Below are 20,412 nucleotides of genomic sequence, written 5' to 3' on the forward strand. Positions count from 1 at the left end.
ATCTCATGAATCATCCACATCAAGGACAGACATGTTGGGGGCTGGCAGAGTCACACAGCCCAACAACCATCTCTCTCTCTCTCTCTCTCTCTCTCTCTCTCTCTCTCTCTCTCTCTCTCTCTCTCTCTCTCTCTCTCTCTCTCTCTCTCTCTCTCTCTCTCTCTCTCTCTCTCTCTCTCTCTCCATCCCTCTTTCCTTCCTCTCTCTCTCTCTCTCTCTCTCTCTCTCTCTCTCTCTCTCTCTCTCTCTCTCTCTCTCTCTCTCTCTCTCTCTCTCTCTCTCTCTCTCTCTCTCTCTCCATCCCTCTTTCCTTCCTCTCTCTCTCTCTCTCTCTCTCTCTCTCTCTCTCTCTCTCTCTCTCTCTCTCTCTCTCTCTCTCTCTCTCTCTCTCTCTCTCTCTCTCTCTCTCTCTCTCTCTCTCTCTCTCTCTCTCTCTCTCCATCCCTCTTTCCTTCCTCTCTCTCTCTCTCTCTCTCTCTCTCTCTCTCTCTCTCTCTCTCTCTCTCTCTCTCTCTCTCTCTCTCTCTCTCTCTCTCTCTCTCTCTCTTTCCCTCTCCATCCCTCTCTGTCTCCCCTCTCCATCCCTCTTTCCTTCCTCTCCATCCCTGTCTTTCACCTCCCCCCCCCTCTCTCTCTCTCTCTCTCTCTCTCTCTCTCTCTCTCTCTCTCTCTCTCTCTCTCTCTCTCTCTCCCCCTCTCCCCCCCCCCCCTCTCTCTCTCTCTCTCTCCCCCCCCCCCCCCCTCTCTTCCCCCCCCCCCCTCTCTCTCTCTCTCTCTCTCTCTCTCTCTCTCTCTCTCTCTCTCTCTCTCTCTCTCTCTCTCTCTCTCAGCTGACCTGGGAGTAAAGGGAAACAGAAGGCAAACCCGCCCACTGGCTTCACCAGCACCAGCGGCTCAGGGATGGCCCCTCTCTGGATGTCTGCACCACCCATGCACTCAGGAGCCAGCCCCTGCCGACTCACACCAACACCTGGCCCGGCCATGCTGACGCTGCCTCACCACTTCATATATGCTGTCTTGCACCTAAGTGCTTGTCCTCGTCAGCTGCCGAAGTCGAAAGAATCACGCAACCGTACACACACACACACATACATCAGCACACGTATTCAGACACAAACATATACACATACTGCATATGCATGTGCACACACATGCTCAGATTCTCCTACAAATTAAAAATACTACAAAAGGCTTGCACCTGTATAACTGACATCATCAGCTGCCCAGGTGTAAAAGAAACACAGGATTAAACACATACCACCAGTCATATACACACTCACAAAATACTAGCTTCTAACCTGTGTCCCAGTGCACCCTGGGTACTGAAGTGTACTAAGCGGACTGTTCCAGCTCTCTGACCTCCTCTGGACGAGGGCAGTGGGGGTCCAGGCTGAACACAGAGGCTGACCTGTTACCTACAGGTAACACTTGGCCTACCTCCTAGCTCGCAGGGTTGAACTCAAAAAAAGTTTAACTCTCTCTCTCTCGCTCTCTGTTTATCTGTCTCTCTCTCTCTCTCTCTCTCTCTCTCTCTGTTTCTCTGAGCGTTTTTTCACTGCCACATATGCCTGCCGTCTTAGTCGACTTTTTCCCGGCATGGTCCACGAGTTTACACTGACCGAGGTAATACACCGTCTTGATTCTGCACCCAGATGTCCCCTCTCGAACCCTCCACATATTGGCGGGTCCATTTTCATGTAAATGCGATTAGTACCAGGGGCAGCCTTTTGTCGGGATAAAAAACAAGTGGTCAATAAAATATAAAGAATATGTTGGCATTTTTGCACATGTAAATAGTTAATCACGTTTTTAGCCTACACTCAGATATAGTCTACTCATTCTTGCATTCGAGTGGCTTCAATAAAAATGTAAGTATGCAAATTATTCTAAAGGGGTCTCTGTGCGTTGTCCCGCCTTCTCCAATGAACCATGAAAGCTGGCTCCTTGACGAAGAGGGAATGTACCCCCTTGGTTTTACACAGGCAAAACAATGAAATTGTTACATCTGCCAAGCAGCGACCGTGCCTGCTCGGCACTGTAAAAATGTCTTCTCACTCCATCTCTGTTTCATTCTCTGTCTGTCTGGCTCTTTCATTTCCCTTAACTTTTGACACTGGGATGAGATGTTCAGAGGTGTTTTAAGGCCCACGGGTTGGGCCGTATTTCGGTTTGATTCGTTTTTTTTGGCGGTGCATCGTGAGGTTTTTTTATACGGTATAGCAATAACGATGGTTCATGGTTTGATTTGGACCAAGCGTCATGAAGCTGTGTTAAGGGGTTCAGACAGGGAGACTCCTCGCCCTTCAAGAGATTCCCTCGGCATCCTATATCCTAGCTACCCATCTCTTTAGTGGTTTAATGTTGGATTGTAAGCCTTGATTGTTCTGGGATGAAATTGACTAAAGTGAATGTCAGTAAAACGGTGGTATTGAAGACGAGTGTGATGTACGTAATTCAATGTCCTCCATTAACCGAACGTAAACACTGCATGACAAGAAGAGTCACACTTTGCTGCCAATGTTAAACACGTACAAGATCAACATTTCCATTTTTGGACATTCATAAATTATCGAAACAAAAATATTTTTGGTTCACATAGATATGGTATCAAGTATCATTCACACACACACACACACACACACACACACACACACACACACACACACACACACACACACACACACCCCACACACAAACACACACACACACCCCCCCCCCCCACACACACACACACACACACACACACACACGCACGCACACACACACACACACACACACACACACACACACACACACACACACACACACACACCCCACACACACACACACACACACACACACCCCACACACACACACACACACTCAGCATCATTTCCCCCTTGCATGACAACCGAGCTCCTCCTGTCAAAAATAAAAAATGAATAAGAGACATGATGGATGAGGGGGTGGGTTGCAGTGAGGCCGGGGCGACACCAGGCGTGTCCGCCCGGCCCCGCCTGTCTGGCCTCTCCGTTAGCCCTCCTGCACACCCCGATAATAACTTCACCCCCCACCATGCGATGACACCATCATTCATCTCCTAAACCATCCTGGTCCTTTCAGCCCTGCTGGGCACCAGCGGTGAGGAGAGCGACACTGGATGTGTGGAGGGATGGTGATGATGTGTGTGTGTAAGGGTTTTGAGTGTTTTCTACCTTGACTTCTACATCAGAAGATCTGGCGCTTAAAAATAGTACTTGGCAATGTGTAGCATCTTAGCTATCTTTGTTGTATGTGTAAGGGGAATGGGTTAATCTAGCGATTGTAAATGCTTAGCCCTTGTTTCTATGAGCATCCCTACCGTATCCGACAGAGAACTTGTTTTTCTTTCTTCTGACAAATGTACTTGTAAGTTGCTTTGGATAAAAACATCTGCTAAATGCCCTGAACGTAAATGTAAATGTAGAAGATGACATTGTTTTAGAAGAACATTGTTTAGGGGTGTATTTGTGAATCACGGACTCCAGCACTGTTATCAGTTCCTTCTTTGTCATGTTTTACTCCGGTGCCGTTGCATAGAACTGATTAAGTCAGAGTCCAACAGCTTTAAGCCCCAGACGATCCTGCATAGGTCCTGCTGTGATGAACTTCTGTGGTATCGTAGTGCACTGTCTGGTCCATCCATCAAGTAGACTGTAACATTATGAGTTAGGGTTCAATACCAGTGGGAGGTCTGACAAAGGGGAAATCACATTTCTATCTTGACAGTAAGAAACAAAAATACACTTCCTTTCCATGATGTCATCTCTGTTCCACTCGTAAAAAAAGTATTTCATTCTACATGAGTAACCATGGTTACTGGATTTGCATTTCCTTCTCTGTGAGCTGCAAAAACGCGACCAGAGACATCGCAGAGAAGCATCGCTGTGACCAGGAAGAGGGAGAGACAGAGACAGAGACATAGACAGAGAGGCTGAGAGACAAAGAGAGAGAGAGGCTGAGAGACAGAGAGATATAGACAGAGAGAGAGACAGAAAGACAGAGAGAGAGAGAGAGAATGAGAGGGTCCTTTCTATAATAAGCTGTATCAGAGAAGGATCCTATCTCCTCATGTTGCAATCTTTCTTCCTCCTCAGCCATCAGCAATCTCCTCTTCTCCTCTCCTCCTCTCCTCCATCCAGCAGATGCCTGAACTTCGCTGTGGATAAAAATAGAACCCCCATCCTCCTTCTCATGCACACACACACACACACACACACACACACACACACACACACACACACACACACACACACACACACACACACACACACACACACACACACACACACACACACACACACACACACACACACAGCAGAACAGTAACCTTAAGGATGAACAGTGATGAGTATTACAGGTCAAGTCATTGAAAGATGCTGATTTATTCGAGATAGACTAGAGACATTGTGGTGGAAGTCCAAAGTCTACCTTCTAGGATTCAACCATTTACCGAGCCAGTAAGATTTACATAATATCCTATACATTATACATGATATTTTATGCATCCACGTCTGGATAAAGCATGAATAAATAAAAAAGAGAGACAGTAGGGTTTCATCCCCACTAGATAGGGACACAAACTACCCTGCCTGTAGGTAGTATCGAGCCAAACCCTACCAACCAGCTCTCTCCAAATCACTGCACGTCTCTGAACAATGAAAACTGTGTAAATATGGCTGATCGATCCACAAACACCCAAAGAGTACAAACGGAGGACAGAGACAGAGAGTGTACTTTAGGAGTACAGCGAAGCGCTGGGATAACAAAGGGACGGGGAAATATTCTCAGGTGTCCGTTGCCAGGCCTCAGACGGCCGCCAGTGGAAGGAGCCCGCCGCGAACTGTCAAAACGGCTAAGTCGCTATCGGCTTTCAGCGATGACCCCGGTGTTCTGGTTACACCTGGAGCCCGTCTCAACGGGTCTCCAGACCAGACAACCACCCTCTCTCCCACGGCTTCTTCCCTTTAGAAACACCGGTACATGAATATTCACTGGTCACCCCTACTGGCTCATCCCCACATATTATTCACGGATTTTGTGGTGAGCGGGATTAACTTTGAACCGATAGTATTCTGTGAGTGTGTGAAGTGGACGGCTGGTATCAGACTGAGACAGACTGATTGGACTCTGGGGCTTGGTAAGGCCGCTCTCCTGCTCCACATTGAGCACATTGCACGGGTTACACCAGCCATCAGCCAACACTCGGGGAGAGACCTCCTACATGGCAACATGCAGCACCAGCTCATGTCTTAACCTGACAATAAACCGTTTTCCATAACCACCACCACCCTGCCTGAAGGAGCCTAGTTAAAACAGACACTGCGGTGGAGTCAGGCAGACACCTAGGTGGCGTGTAGCTACAAATATACCCTGTTTCCCCTTCCCATTATTATGAGGCCTGAAACTGGCTGGTTGACACGATCCAATCGTATCACTGGTGATCGAATCACATTCTCCTATTGTTTTCGTCTGCACCAATTCTGTTTTCCTGGGAAGTATGTGCTGTAATGAAGGGAATATAAAATGTGCTCTAAAAGCCGTTTCAGTCATTGTCTATGAACAAAAAAATATGAAGAGAAGCTAAAAGACTTAGCCAATGCTTACGCTAACCAGCAGCACTTATGCTAACTCCCCTTATTTTAAGTATTTTTGTGTTTGTTCACTCACTGGGCATTATCCTAGTGAATTGCTAACAAAATCAACCTGCAAAAAATGTAATTGAATATATTTGACGTTCATTCATGCAAGATAACGAATACATGTACAATTATTAAGACTGGGGATGCCTAGTATTCAGAAGACGACGAAAAGAGAGAGAAAAACGGCAATGGTGTCAGAGGGCGAGTGACAGCCAGTGGGGGAGAACAGAGGAGGAGGTGGTGGGGGGAGGAGCAGGAGAGAGAGAGAGAGAGGGAGATGAGTTGAGTCACAGTAACCCCCCCACCCGCCCCCATATAGCCCTCGGTGAAAGACACGGTGCAGAATCAGAGAGGGAACCAGCGTGCAGGTTTGTGCCGAGGCATGCTCAGGACTATGACATCATCCTCGCCATCTTCACCATCATCATCATCACCATCCTCATCATCATACCAGGAAAGACGACAAAGACGAAACCACAGACTGGAATTTCAAGCTGTTTTTATACCTCACATGTCTTTCGTCATCATACAAATAAACGTTAGAAGTAGTTGTTGTTTCTCATTTATTTCCCAGTCCGACCATCCCCTTGACCGGAATCATCCACAGTCTTCATACTTTAAAAGTTACAAAATTAAATTATATATTTATTTTTATTCCCGTTACATAAATATATGTTGCTAGACACTTTGGTATGCGGCCTTCAATAAAAAGCAGTGGAATGATGAAAAAGCTACATCAAGCTACATCATTTAAATAAAGCTTTAAACCTTTAAAAGCATCGCTTTTTTCTTTCTTCAGATGTGCGTGCGTTGGCCCCTGGGGGCCCCCGCCTACAGTGTCACGCCGTGACTTGGCTGTCGGCGATTCTCCTGGCCTTGTTCTGGAGGTAGCGCTCCTTCCCCTCGTCGAACCTCCTCTGCTCCTCCTCTCCTTCCACCTGAGGGAACACAGAGAACGGCATAAGAATTGGAATCGCAAACACACACACACACACACACACACACACACACACACACACACACACACACACACACACACACACACACACACACACACACACACACACACACACACACACACACACAACCCCACTCTCTCGCTCTCTCGCTCTCACACGCACACGCACAAAGAGACATGTTGTGCATTACATTACAGATATATGTTGGTGGGCTTTAATCAACAAGGGGTTGCCATGGCGAGCCCCTCCCCTCCTCCCCTGTGTGCGGAGTGACCAGCAGGCAGAGGGGGGGAGAGGAGACCTCCCAGCCTCTTCACCCCCCATCCATCATGTCAGCCAGCAGCTGGGGAGTGATGGGCTTCTGTTATGTCTGCATTACAGGTGGATGGAGAGGGGGCTGGCGGGAACACACACACACACACGCACATGCAAACAAATGAATGCATGCACACACACACACACACAGGCACGCACGTACACATGCACACACACACACACACACACACACACACACACACACACACACACACACACACACACACACACACACACACACACACACACACACACACACACACACACACACACACACAGCGCATGCACACGCGTGCTCTCTCTCTGGTTGGTACTGCAACACGTGGGTGGATTCACTTGCTGGCCCATACAGTTTAATTAAGAGGTTGCCTAGCAACCTTGTATCCAAGTCTCTGACTTTCTTAGTCTTTGTGTGTGTGTGTGCGCACGTGTGTTGTGTGTGTGTTATTTATAGAACATTGCTACATGTATTTAAAATTTTCATTTCAATTAAGTGATCACTTATTGATTTGAAGGCCATATCATGAAAAACTGAAACTGATCAATATCAAATTTAATACTTTACTGTGTTAACGCCTAGAAAACTGAGTCCCAGAAAGGGGTCTGACTTCTGCTCTTATGCGGTTTGTTCATATCCCCTCATAAATAAAACATGATTGAACAATCCAGTAAAGAAATCTAGTCAGAAACCCGAATCTAACATTTTTGATCGGTGAGTTTTTGGCACACGGTTTTCCTTATTAATATATACCGTATCTGCTTTAGCTGATTGGTGCCTTCAGAAATAAGCTGTAAGACATGAGGAGAAAGAATGCGGTCACACTGGGGTCCATTGTAGTCAAATGCAATACCTAACATATATATATCTATGAGATTTTGTGGCTTTTTACATAGGCCAGTGAATGTAGCACAGGTCTGCAGTGCATGGTGGTGCATGATGGTGCAAGATGGTTCGACCCTCATCAGGAGATGGTTGATTTGAGATTAGGTTTAGGTGATACGCATTCCAAAGAGGATTGGCAGCCTTAGACCGACCGGAAGTCCTTGTCACAATAACACATGGAGAAGCAGTGCCTGGACACCAAACTACATGAATAGTGGGCGGAAACTTCCAGTAGAGCTGATCTAATCCTCGCCCGATATCTATTCTGAAATTCAAGCAGAAAAGTTCAAACTTTCAATAGATCCATCTCATTATTTTCATGCCCCAGCTAATTACAATTATGTTCTTCAGAGGTACACTTACTAAATCTCAAAACCCCAAAACAAGCCGGCGTTTGCAGAAGCGATTACATTGTCTTGCTTTGTACCGCAAATCCTGCTTAAGTGTAAAAGATAAATAAATGAATGGCCGCCGGATGTTGAATCACAAGTCTTTCAGTCGCCCATAAGTGGATCTCAGGGTTACACCAAAACAGGGTGCACTCAACGTGAAGGCCAAGTACATTTGCAGGGAATTAATATGGAGAGAGAGAGAGAGAGAGAGAGAGAGAGAGAGAGAGAGAGAGAGAGAGAGAGAGAGAGAGAGAGAGAGAGAGAGAGAGAGAGAGAGAGAGAGAGAGAGAGAGAGACACACACACACACACACACACACACACACACACACACACACACACACACACACACACACACACACACACACACACACACACACACACACACACACACACACACACACACACACACACACAGGGAGTGACACTAAGGGAGAGTGAAGGAGTAAACATCATCCTGGCCTGGCCTGATCTCGACTTCCAGAGATGACATCATCATATAACCTTGTAGGAACTAGCATGATGTGCACTGGCTGTCTCTGTAGGCTTCAGGCAGGTTAGAGTGTGTGTATGTGTGTGTGTGTGTGTGTGTGTGTGTGTGTGTGTGTGTGTGTGTGTGTATGTGTGTGTGTGTGTGTGTGTGTGAGTGCGTGTGCTTATTTATGTGTGTGTTCGTGTGTGCATGTATTTGCTGGCTTTGCTGTCTGTGCAGATGTGTGTTTGTGCATGCGTGTGCATGCATGCATGCATGCGTGCGTGTGTGTGTGTGAGTTAGTGCAAATTTCATGGCACAGTGCAGCCCCCCTCCCCACCTCTCTCCCTTTCTGCTTAAAAAAACACATTGGATGTGAAGCAGTGTTTAATTACAAGTTTAAAGCTTCGCCAGCTAGCTGCTGGATGCTAATGGGGAGAGGCAGTGGTATGTGTGTGTGTGTGTGTGTGTGTGTGCGCGTGCGTGCGTGTGTGTGCGCGTGCGTGCGTGCGTGCGTACGTGCGTGCGTGTGTGTGTGTGTTGGGGGGGGGGGGTTAATGGACATGCCAATTACAACACAGCGCACATCTGAATGCTGAGCCACATGCTAGTCTGACCGGCGCAGCGTGAGGCGATGGTTCTGTAATGGCCTGAATGAACATGTGCACGTGTGTGTTGGGGGTATGTGCATGTGTTCTTGTTTTCTCTTGTTTCTTGTTTTCCCATTCTACCTCATATACTGCTGCTGCTGCTGGAAGTGCAATTTCCTGAGGGAAAAGTTCCTGTCTGTCTGTCTGTCTGTCTGTCCGTCTGTCCGTCTGTCTCTCTGTCTCTCTGTCTCTCTCTCTCTCTCTCTCTATATTTATTTATTTTGATCTTTGGTCTTCTGGTACACAATGGTCTACGGGTAACCAGTGGATACCCCAGCAGGGCCAACCCTTGTGGGGGGGAGCGGGTGACCAAGCCCCCCTCTGTGGTGCTGACCTCTTCACCTTTCAGTACGTGCACAAGTACCATTTACTGCATTCTCACGCGGTCGAACGTGCACATGCATATTTGTTGTGTGGTGGGGTCCACAGGACTCATTTGCATTACTCAATGAGCCAAAGACCGGATGGTGTAGTCGTGTGTGCGTGCGCGTGTGTGTATGTGCGTGTGTGTGTGCGTGTGGGTGAGCGCGTGTGTGCTCAGTGTCATTCGTTTTGGTTTTCCCCCCCCCCTCCCGCCCCCCCCTTTACTGTTTACTTTATTGTTTCCGTGGCGACCTTGGCCTGGATGAGACGGGCCTAACGGCCAGTGGTGGACCGCTGAGGGGGTCTGGCGGTGGTGGAGGGAGGGGGCAGACCGCTGAGGGGGTCTGGCGGTGGTGGAGGGAGGGGGCAGACCGCTGAGGGGGTGTGGCGGGCTGTGGTGGAGGGAGGGGGCAGACCGCTGAGGGGGTCTGGCGGTGGTGGAGGGAGGGGGCAGACCGCTGAGGGGGTGTGGCGGGCTGTGGTGGAGGGAGGGGGCAGACCGCTGAGGGGGTGTGGCGGGCTGTGGTGGAGGGAGGGGGCAGACCGCTGAGGGGGTGTGGCTGATCAGGGTGGACGGGGCCATTCCCTTTCCATCGCTTCTTATTGGTTTTTGTGTTGAAGAATTGTGGCCTTTGTAGTTTTTATTACCCAATTCTTAAAATTGCGTAAATAGTTATTCCTAATTGAATTATCTTTGCTTTGCCAATTCATTAAAGGGTTAGGGTTATATAATATCACTTTTTTATGACAAAGAAAAAGTAAACGCAAATTATATTTTTAACATTAAGTCGCTAGAGACAAGGCGTCGGAATGAATGGACATTACTACCTTATAAGACACTCTACAAGGTCATATAGATAACATAGTAAAGTTAAACACCAGCAGAGACACTGCTCTGGTGTAGATCTCCTCTCGATCTCTGCTCTCTCGCTCTGTAAGCAGGTCACATTCCTCTCGCTGTGTTTATTTTATGATATACAAGACGTGAGTCTGAATAGCCTAGGCCTTTGCATTGGATGGTTGGTACTGCAGATATACTGTATATTTCCAAAATGTCGTAAACAGTGTCTTTTAAAAAGTGATAAATGGACGGCGGAAGACTCATCAGGGGAGGATAGCATCAGTGCACAGTTTCAATTTCATGTCCTCAGGTCCTGAGATGTGGAGGGGAGACGAGGGGATAGAGAGAGGGGAGAGGGCCGAGGGCCGAGGGGAGGGGGCAGGGGAGGGGACGGAGAGGGGAGAGGAGAGGGCGGGGAGAGGAGGGGGGAGAGAGGAGAGAGACTTGGCTCAGGGTCACCATCCCCGAGCAGAGAGGTGGGAGCGTGGAGACAGGCAGCAGAGGGCTGGCTCTGTGCTGGCATGGGCTGTTATTAGAGTGGGCATGGAGCCGGTGCCAAATACAAGCCTCTCAACTGGAGATCCAAGATGTAGGCAGACTCCCCCGGAAAAAAAATACACAGCAACCATCTGCAGGAACGGCGGGAGGTGAGACACCTTCGTCTGCCTGTCTGTCTGTCTGTTGTACTTGACTGTGTGTGTGTGTGTGTGTGTGTGTGTGTGTGTGTGTGTGTGTGTGTGTGTGTGTGTGTGTGTGTGTGTGTGTGTGTGTGTGTGTGTGTGTGTGTGTGTGTGTGTGTGTTTGTCTGTGTACATGTGTGCATGTGTGTACTTGTGTCTGTAGCCTTTGTCCAGGTGTCTGTTTGTCTGAGTTCATGTGTGCATGTGTGTACTTGTGTCTGTCGCCTTTGTCCAGGTGTGTGTTTGTCTGTCGATGTGTGTGGAACGGAAAGATAATGGTTGACCTTTTCATGGTCCGAGCCGCACTTTGCTTCAAGTCACCTGCAAACCAAAGAACCGGAACACATTCCCTCTCAAAAGAGAACGCAGCTTTAAAAACAGCCCCTCCTCTTCATCAGCCACACTCAAAACATGCACACCCAGTCCATCTCCCCCCCGCCCTGTGCAGAAAAACACAATGCCTTCAAGAGACGAGGAGAAGCCATGCCTCCAGTAGTCATGATGAAGTAGCTCCAACAGAATAGATCAGAATTCATCAGAGAGTCGTGGTGCATGCTGGTACCGGGGAACATGACAAGCATGTCGAAGGCATGAAAGCCTTCATCAAAAAAGAGAGAGTGAGAGAGAGAGAGAGAGAGAGAGAGAGAGAGAGGGAGAGAGAGAGAGAGAGGGAGAGGGAGAGAGAGAGAGAATACAAGTACATAAAATGGAGAAGGTGGGAGGAAGGGGGGGGAAGTGGAACAAAACAAATAAAGAAAGAAGAGGAGGAATAGATTAAGAAAACTGGATGCAACAACGTGAAGTAGGAGGAGCAGACAGAGAGAAAGAGTGAGGGAGGATTAAAGTCTGAGAGTCTTTGATTAAAAAATTGAAACATTGCAGAGCAGTTGCAGAATACAATCTGTTGGCTGACATTGTTAACCAATTACAAAAGCATTATGACCACTCAAATGGCTGACTAACAACGAGACAAAACACACCAAAAAATAGCATAGATATGGCTAGCGTGAGCCGGGCTAGCGGGAGCCCGGTTAAAGTTAGCATGGCTAGAATTAGCATGGCTAGCGTGAGTAGGGCTAGCGTGAGCAGGGCTAGCGTGAGCTGGGCTAGCGTGAGCCTGGCTAGCGTGAGACTGGCTAGAATTAGCATGGCTAGCGTGAGCCGGGCTAGCATGAGCATGCTAGTGTGAACTGGGCTAGCGTGAGCATGGCTAGTGTGAGCAGGCCTAGCGTGAGCAGGGCTAGCGTGAGCAGGGCTAACATGAAGCTAAAGTTAGCATCGCTTGTCCCACACATTCCCCCTGCTTGCATTAAAGAGTCCAATGAAACTGCAACCAATGCTCGTGTGATACAGTTCACTTTTACACCAATGTTTGTAATTGTGGACATCTGAGAATTTCCTTGGCTGTCGTTATCAAGGGAAAAACGCATCTCTCCGTCCCCCCTCCCCCTGTTTACTGTTTAACCATTGCTTATAGCTGACTACAGTAAACCAACCCCCCTAAACGCACACACAAAAAAACACACGTGCAAGTGCAGGCCATGCATGTCTAAAATAGGGACGCCTAAAATTAGACTGGGCAGATTTTTTCACATGGAAAGGGGTAGTGAAACCTCAAGAGAATAGAGATGGAAGTGACAGAGGGATGAAGAGAGAGAGAGAGAGAGAGAGAGCGAGAGAGAGATAGAGAGAGAGAGAGAAAGAGGGACGGAGAGAGAGAGAGGGAGAGAGCGAAAGAGAGAGATTGTGGGTTAAAAATAGCATCTGTGTCCTTTTGATCATGCTATTTATACCGTGTACAAGAGAGCTGGTGCCAGATCAGTATTGTGAGGAAGGGTAGGCGATTGTTCGTCTCATTTGAAATTCTCTTTGCAAGGCCATGGAGAGCAGACAGAGCACTGAGAACAGTGTGTTTTTACACAGCTGAATTTCAGTAGTTCATGTATGAACGCCCATAGTTTCATACCCTGATCATAGTCCATAAGCCTTGAATGGATTCTAAACCAGAAACACCACATGTTGGGCTTTTAGATGTGGATAGATAATTTATGATTTTACAGCGCTCTGATATCAAAGTAAATGGATCAATTAAGACATTGATCACGATTTCTAAGTAAAAAAATGAATAAAGAATAAAAAGAAAAAAGAAAAAAAAGAAAAATCTGCAAATTATTCAACATGAACCGGTTGCTATGGATACGTATTCCCCACCCTGGTCTGTTGAACAACATTGTGTGATTATTCCGACCGCAAGCTGTTAGCCGTCATAGCTAATGGGGAAGTGGGCAGAATCAAAGATAGAAAAATAAGGGCGCATTTCTTTTGAACATGGTTCGCGAACCTGCTTCCCTAATTCACATCACATTGGTACAGTCCGATCTGCAACATCTCTCCACCAGAAACCAAGGACTGGAGCCGTGAGCGAGACCGCAGGCTACACCTAGCTACAGAGCCTCCACCCACTCCCAAAGCTCCACCGTCCATCTGTCAATTACCAGCCGACGAGCAGAGTGTTGTGTCGACAACAGCAAACTGACACGCCCGTGGTATCTACCGTTGCCTTTGCCTTGTTCCCGCCTTTTTGCAAGGCATCAGAAGCAGAAATATTCTCTAATTGGACCCCCCCTAACCCTAACCCAATCCTTAAATGGGTAATCATGAATACTTATCCAAACCCCCGTTCATGTTCTTTACGTGAATCCTTCACACACACACACACACACACACACACACACACACACACACACACACACACACACACACACACACACACACACACACACACACACACACACACACACACACACACACAGTCCTCTGTTTCTGATATGTATATCAGAGGTGCCGCTGGCTCTCTAACTAGAACTCTCCTAATAGCGTCGGCGATGAATTATTAAATATCAGCCTTCTCTCCTCTCCAAAAAACAGGGGACGGCAAGGCACAACAGCGGCCTGTGTGAGGTGGGGGGGCAGCCAGGTGTTGAGGGGTGAGAGACAGGAGCAGACAATAGAGAACACAGAGGTGATGTGTGATATGTAAATGGGTGTACCGTGGGCGGTGCGTTTGAAATGGCCGCTTTACATACATTGATGTACATTTTATGTCCGAGATGCACATCCTCAGAAAGACGTGTTTTGATGCTTAATGTGTGTGTGCGTGTTTAACTGTGTGTGTGTGTGTGCGTCCCTAAATAAGAGCCCACTTAACCAGTGGTTTCCAAACTGCGGTTGGCGACCCCTAAGTGGCTCCCAGCAGAGGACTGACTCGACTGTGTGATGGCCACTATAAAGATTTTGTTCCGAAACATGATGCAGCCGTTTCATTAGTATTCAATGAGCATCGTTACAATGCCTGGTCAACATCTAGAACGGAAGATTAATTATAATATAGATAATTAATCCCCCCCCCCCCCCCCGGGGACGTCACCGGGGACGACGGAGACCAACGGGACGTTACCTTGAGGAGGGGCACGGGGAGGGGCCGGTTGTCCTTGTCCAGGGAGATGAAGGTGAAGAAGGCGGAGACGGCCCGGTACGTGGCCTTGTCGGCCTCGATGAGGGGCTCCACGTCCACGATCACCTGGATCTCCATGGATCGGGGGCTGGTGAAGGCCATGCGGCCCTGCACCTTCAGCAGGGAGCCTGGGGGGGGGAGAGGAGGAGGGTGAGGCATCAACAGGGACCAGGAGGAGGAGGAGGGGTCAACAGGGGTCAGGAAGAGGAAGAGAAGGAGGAGGAGGAGGAGGGGTCAACAGGGACCAGGAAGAGGAGGAGGAGGAGGAGGAGGAGGGGTCAACAGGGACCAGCAAGAGGAAGAGGAGCAGGAGGAGGAGGAGGAGGAGGAGGAGGAGGAGGAGAAGGAGGGCTCAACAGGGACCAGGAGGAGGAGGAGGAGCAGGAGGAGGAGGAGGAGGAGGAGGAGGAGGAGGAGGAGGAGGGGTCAACAGGGAGCAGGAGGAGGAGGAGGGGTCAACAGGGACCAGGAGGAGGAAGAGGAGGAGGAGGAGGAGGAGGAGGAGGAGGAGGGGGGGTCAGCATGGACCAGGAGGAGGAGGAGGAAGAGGAAGGGTCAATAAAGGTGGAGGTAAAATTATATGCTTTATGTACACCGTAGGACGACAGGACTGCACGGTCCTGAGGGACATGGGGCCACTTGGGAGCCGTGAGATTCAAATCCCTGCTGGCAGTCCCATGAGGTGGATGAGCTTGAGTGGGGGCGTGTCCATGTGAGTGCGTTTGTGCATTCGTTTTTTTTCATGTGAGTGTCGGTACGTTTGTGTTGGTTTGTTTTGGGATTCACTTTTTCCCACAGTATCTTCCTGGCGGTCCGTGGGCTCGGAAAGGGACTGTGGGAACACCAGTGGGTCCCAGGGTCACCCGATGTCACTAGACAAGACATCGTTGGCGCTGTGTATATATATCCATATCTGTGTACTCTTACATTTCTCCCTGCAAGGAACTTTCATGCAAGACTTGTTTCATACTTCGCGGTTCCCATAGAAACGAGACACGTAGTTTTCCTCGCTAATATTCCGGTCAGCTCTGGAGTGTACTACCCAGAAGTTACAAAGGAACGAGAGCTCGGCCCCATCCATAATGAAACACACGGCGTGGTGCTGCAGTTCAGAGCGTCTGGACGAGCGGGCCTTGAGCTGGTCTTTACTGATGTGAAAGAGAGCGAGTGTGAGGGCTCGCTCTCTCACCACCAGGCCGCGGAGGCCCTTCATCACAGTCTGATCCGTCTGATCTGCCTCCCCTCATGTCTCCTTCTTCTCCTGAACTCATTTCATCCTCCGCTGCCCCCACCTCTATCTTCCCCCCCCCCCCCTGCTCTGTTGCTAACCTTTAGGGGCTGCCTGGTGGTGCATGGGGGAGGAGGGGAGGATGGGGAGGGTGGGAGAGGGGTGAGGGGGTGGGTAGGAGAGGGGTGAGGGGATGGGGAGGGGAGGTTAAGGGATGGGTGAGGGGAGGATAAGGGAGAGGTGAGGGGATGGATGAGGGGAGTTTAAGGGAGGGGGGAGGGGGAGGGGGAGGGGGAGGGTGAGGGGAGGATAAGGGTGGGGTGGGAGGGGAGGGTAAGGGAGGGTGAGGGGAGCGGCCTCCCCCCTCTCGCTCTGATGCAGCACACCCAGGCTAAACGCACAGCGTTCATCAAAGGGACACTTGGAGGCTGACCTGGTTAACTCCAGAGAACACGCCCTGGGTCCCGGGGGGAGAGGTTCGTTAGAAACCACCACACTGCAGGATAGTGGAGGCAGTGACCTAAGCCCCTGCCTGCTCCTTCATGACCTGTATCGGGTTCAATGTGAGTCGCTTTGGAGAAGGGCTTTCTAAATGACTAAAGAGTCAATAGTGAATGGGTGGAGGGATGCAAAGCATGTTTGCATTAAATCCGTAGCGCCTGGTCTGTAAATTGGCTGTTTTTATATCGAGTTTATCTTGAAGCAGCTCCCCCCCAGGAGATCCTGACCTGCCTTATATTTTATTCATGCTTGAGCTAAAATAAAACACCAACCCACAGACCTTGTTTGGTAATATGCAGTATTTATAGCACCGTATGGCTACAAATAGTATCAAGGGTTATTCTATGAAGTGAATCCTATACCATTGTGCCATCAATATTAATGCCAGATCGATATCTTCAGCGGATGTGGTTCGTGGACTGATATTGAACAGCTCATATTCCTGTCTGTCACGGTATAGAGTTTATTTTAAGAGTTGATAAGGTTTCTTTGTCTCACATTGCTAGTGTGTTTGCACACAGACTTTGTTGACTGTGTATTCATTTAGTGAGTCTATGTGTGTGTGTGTGTGTGTGTGTGTGTGTGTGTGTGTGTGTGTGTGTGTGTGTGTGTGTGTGTGTGTGTGTGTGTGTGTGTGTGTGTGTATTTCGAGAAGGGCACTCCTTCATGTTTCCAAGTTTATCATCACGGTATTAGCATAATAAGATAACTCATTAAGCTGCATAACTTTGTATGGTTCCATCAGATAGTTTAAATTGTTAGTCCCAAATCATTAGCCAGAATTATTCCGTGTTCGACTTACAAGATTGTATTAACCATAAGCTTTGACAGCATCAAAATATCAACTGTCATGATGGCGAGCTTAATAACCATTTATTAATTATTGTCATTATTGTTATGATTGGTTTATTGGGCGGGGAATGTGTGTGTGTTTTGAAGGGCCATGAGGACTACTACTACTACTACCACTACTACGTACATACCAACAGACAACCACACCAATACAAACATACCAACACACAACAACATGCACACCAACACACAACAACATACACACCGACACACAAACACATACACAACAACACATACATACCAATACACAGCCACAATACACACCGACACACAAACACATACACAACAACACACCCACACAAACAGAGCAACACACAACCACATACAAACCAACACACAAACACAACAACACACCCACACAAACACACCGACCCACAACCACATACACACCAACACACAACCACATACACACCAACACATACATACCAACACACAAACACAAACTCACCAACAAACCATCACACAAACACACCGACACAAACACACCAACACATACACACCAACATACAACCACCTACACACCAACACATACACACCAACACATAGATAATAACACCCAATCACATACACACCAACAGACTACCACATACACACCAACACATACACACCAACACACAAAGACGAACTCACCAACAAACCATCACACAAACACGTCCAAACTAACACACAAACACATACACACCAACACAAAAACACACCATCACACAAACAAACCATCACACAAACACATACACATCAACGCACAAACGCATACACAAAAAAACACACACACACACACACACATACACAGCACATAACATAAAGTGTACAGCTAAGTTTGAACAAAGCCTGAGGAGGGACTGGGGGGTCCCCACCAGGCAGGGCTGGGAGGACAGATGGTGGAGGAGACGTGAGCGTCTTCCCACGAGCACAGGGAGGACGGAGAAAAGAGGAGCACGCCGAAGCAGTCGGAGCTGCCATCGCGGCTCTCAACATGTCCTCTCAGTGTGTGGTTGCCTTGGAACAAGTACACCCTCTCTAGCGTCGTGGGTCCCTCTATATATATCCCCCCTCTCTCCCTATGTCTCTCACTCTATCTCTCTCTCCCTATGTAGCTCTCTCTTGATGTCTTCTACTCTCTCTCTCTCTCTCTCTCTCTCTCTCTCTCTCTCTCTCTCTCTCTCTCTCTCTCTCTCTCTCTCTCTCTCTCTCTCTCTCTCTCTCTCTCTCTCTCTCTCTCTCTCTCTCTATCTCTCTCTCTATCTCTCTCTCTCCCTATGTAGCTCTCTCTTGATGTCTTCTACTCTCTCTCTCTCCCTCTCTCTCTCTCCCCCCCCCCTGTCTCTCTCTCTCTCTCTCTCTCTCTCTCTCTCTCTCTCTCTCCCCCCCCCCTCTCTCTCTCTCTCTCTCTCTCTCTCTCTCTCTCTCTCTCTCTCTCTCTCTCTCTCTCTCTCCCTCTCCCTCTCCCTCTCTCACTCCCTCTCTCTCTCTCTCTCTCTCTCTCTCTCTCTCCCTCTCTCTCTCTCTCTCTCTCCCTATGTATCTCTCTCTTATGTTGTCCTCTCTGTCTCTATCGCTCCCCTCCCCTTCTACCCCTCCGCCTCTCCCTCTCTCCGCTCCTCCCTCCCCTCTCTATAAGTGTTTTTTTGGGCCACCTCTTTAAAGGTTCTCAGACAGTACGGAGGAGAAGGAGACTGTGTGGTGCACACTCCCTCCTTGATGTGACCCGTCCACACTTTTCATCACAGTTTATCACCGAGATCCCAATTCCCCACCCCCATCCCACTCAACCCACCTAGAATGGCGTACAATCTACACTCTGTGCACAGTGAAGTATAACATGTGTGTGAATAAGATGTTGATAATGAAGTTGGTTGAGGCCCCCGGTTAGGGTTAGGGTGAGGGTTAGGCTGAGGATTACCTTTCTTTATCTTGCGGTGGAAGTTGATGGCGTCCACGCAGGCTGTGACGATGCGCGTGTTGCAGTGTCTGGCGCCCACGATGCCCGCCACCTCATCCATCAGCTTCATGGTCACACCTGGAAGGCGGCACAAAACATGGAGGTGAGAGGAGGTTCTTGGTATGATCCCCCCCCCCCCCCCCATCACTGCACCCACACCCAGGGAGTTGGCTGGAAACAGACACTCCCTGACATGCATCGGAATACACTGGAATTGCCGCTGGATAAAGGGGTCTGCTACAGGTAGGGTAGTTACTTAAAGATTCATACAAGGTCAACTCCAGCCAAAGATGCTGGGTTGATACCCAATCTCTGAGGCCTGATCTGGCCCCCACCTGCACCTTAGTGACATGAGTCGAAACCCACTATGGAACGAAAGGTGTGCCAAATAACTATATCGTTTTGTTTTATAACACATCTATCTCAGGTAGGACACATGTACACCATCTACCATGCATATACACACACACACCGAAACACACACACACACACACACACACACACACACACACACACAAAGTGTGCAGGAAGCACTAAATATAACACCACAACATTAATGAATGTTTCTCTCCTCTCCACTCATTCTCGTCTCGACACAAGGCCACTCGGAGCTGGTTTGAGGTCGGTCCAATACAGTCCATTAGCAGCTAGACGGACGACAACAGCAGGGGACCCAGAAGAGCTCTGGAGCAGAACACGAGTGCTGGCCTAAATCTGAACGAAGTACTTCCTTCTACCCTCCATTAGAGCTCATGGCCAGACGCTTTAATCATGGGTTGAGAGTCGCATAATTTTGGAGAAAATTAAAAAAAAATCTGGAAGTAATTTAAGTGGAGGGGGGGGTTAGGGGGGGGGAATTGGTGTTATTAGCTTTGAAACCATTGACTACACTATTGGGGCTACTTTTATTACCAGTATTCAAAATCTCTAATCTAATACAAAGATTACTGAGGCTATTGTATCATTGGTACAGTAATTCGAATAGATTATTCATGGCCATGGTGATGGATCGGCATTACGGTCCAAATGAATGCTGAGGCTTTATGAGCTACATCAGAAACTAAACAACTCTCCTTCCTATGCAATCAAGAGGCATTATGGGAGCCAGCTGGGCTCCATTATCCACAGTAACAAGTAAGAGAGAGAGAGACAGAGCGAGAGCGA

The 20,412-nt window shown here is 48.5% G+C and overlaps 1 protein-coding gene across 4 annotated transcripts in view; it reads right to left on the reverse strand.

Moving 5' to 3' along the window:
- Positions 1-6,142: 6,142 nt before the first annotated feature.
- acot7 (acyl-CoA thioesterase 7) overlaps positions 6,143-20,412 on the reverse strand; it is a 46,188-nt gene continuing 31,918 nt past the window's right edge. For all 4 annotated transcript variants that reach the window (XM_030360159.1, XM_030360152.1, XM_030360146.1 and 1 more), the window contains 3 exons: positions 19,210-19,326; positions 14,672-14,856; positions 6,143-6,598 (listed from right to left, as the gene is read on the reverse strand). In XM_030360159.1, the coding sequence (XP_030216019.1) occupies positions 6,500-6,598; positions 14,672-14,856; positions 19,210-19,326 (401 nt within the window). In that variant the 3' untranslated portion in view covers positions 6,143-6,499. The remainder of the gene's footprint in view (positions 6,599-14,671; positions 14,857-19,209; positions 19,327-20,412) is intronic.

This window comes from Gadus morhua, chromosome 1, assembly GCF_902167405.1.
Source record: "Gadus morhua chromosome 1, gadMor3.0, whole genome shotgun sequence".
NCBI classification, from domain to species: domain Eukaryota; kingdom Metazoa; phylum Chordata; class Actinopteri; order Gadiformes; family Gadidae; genus Gadus; species Gadus morhua.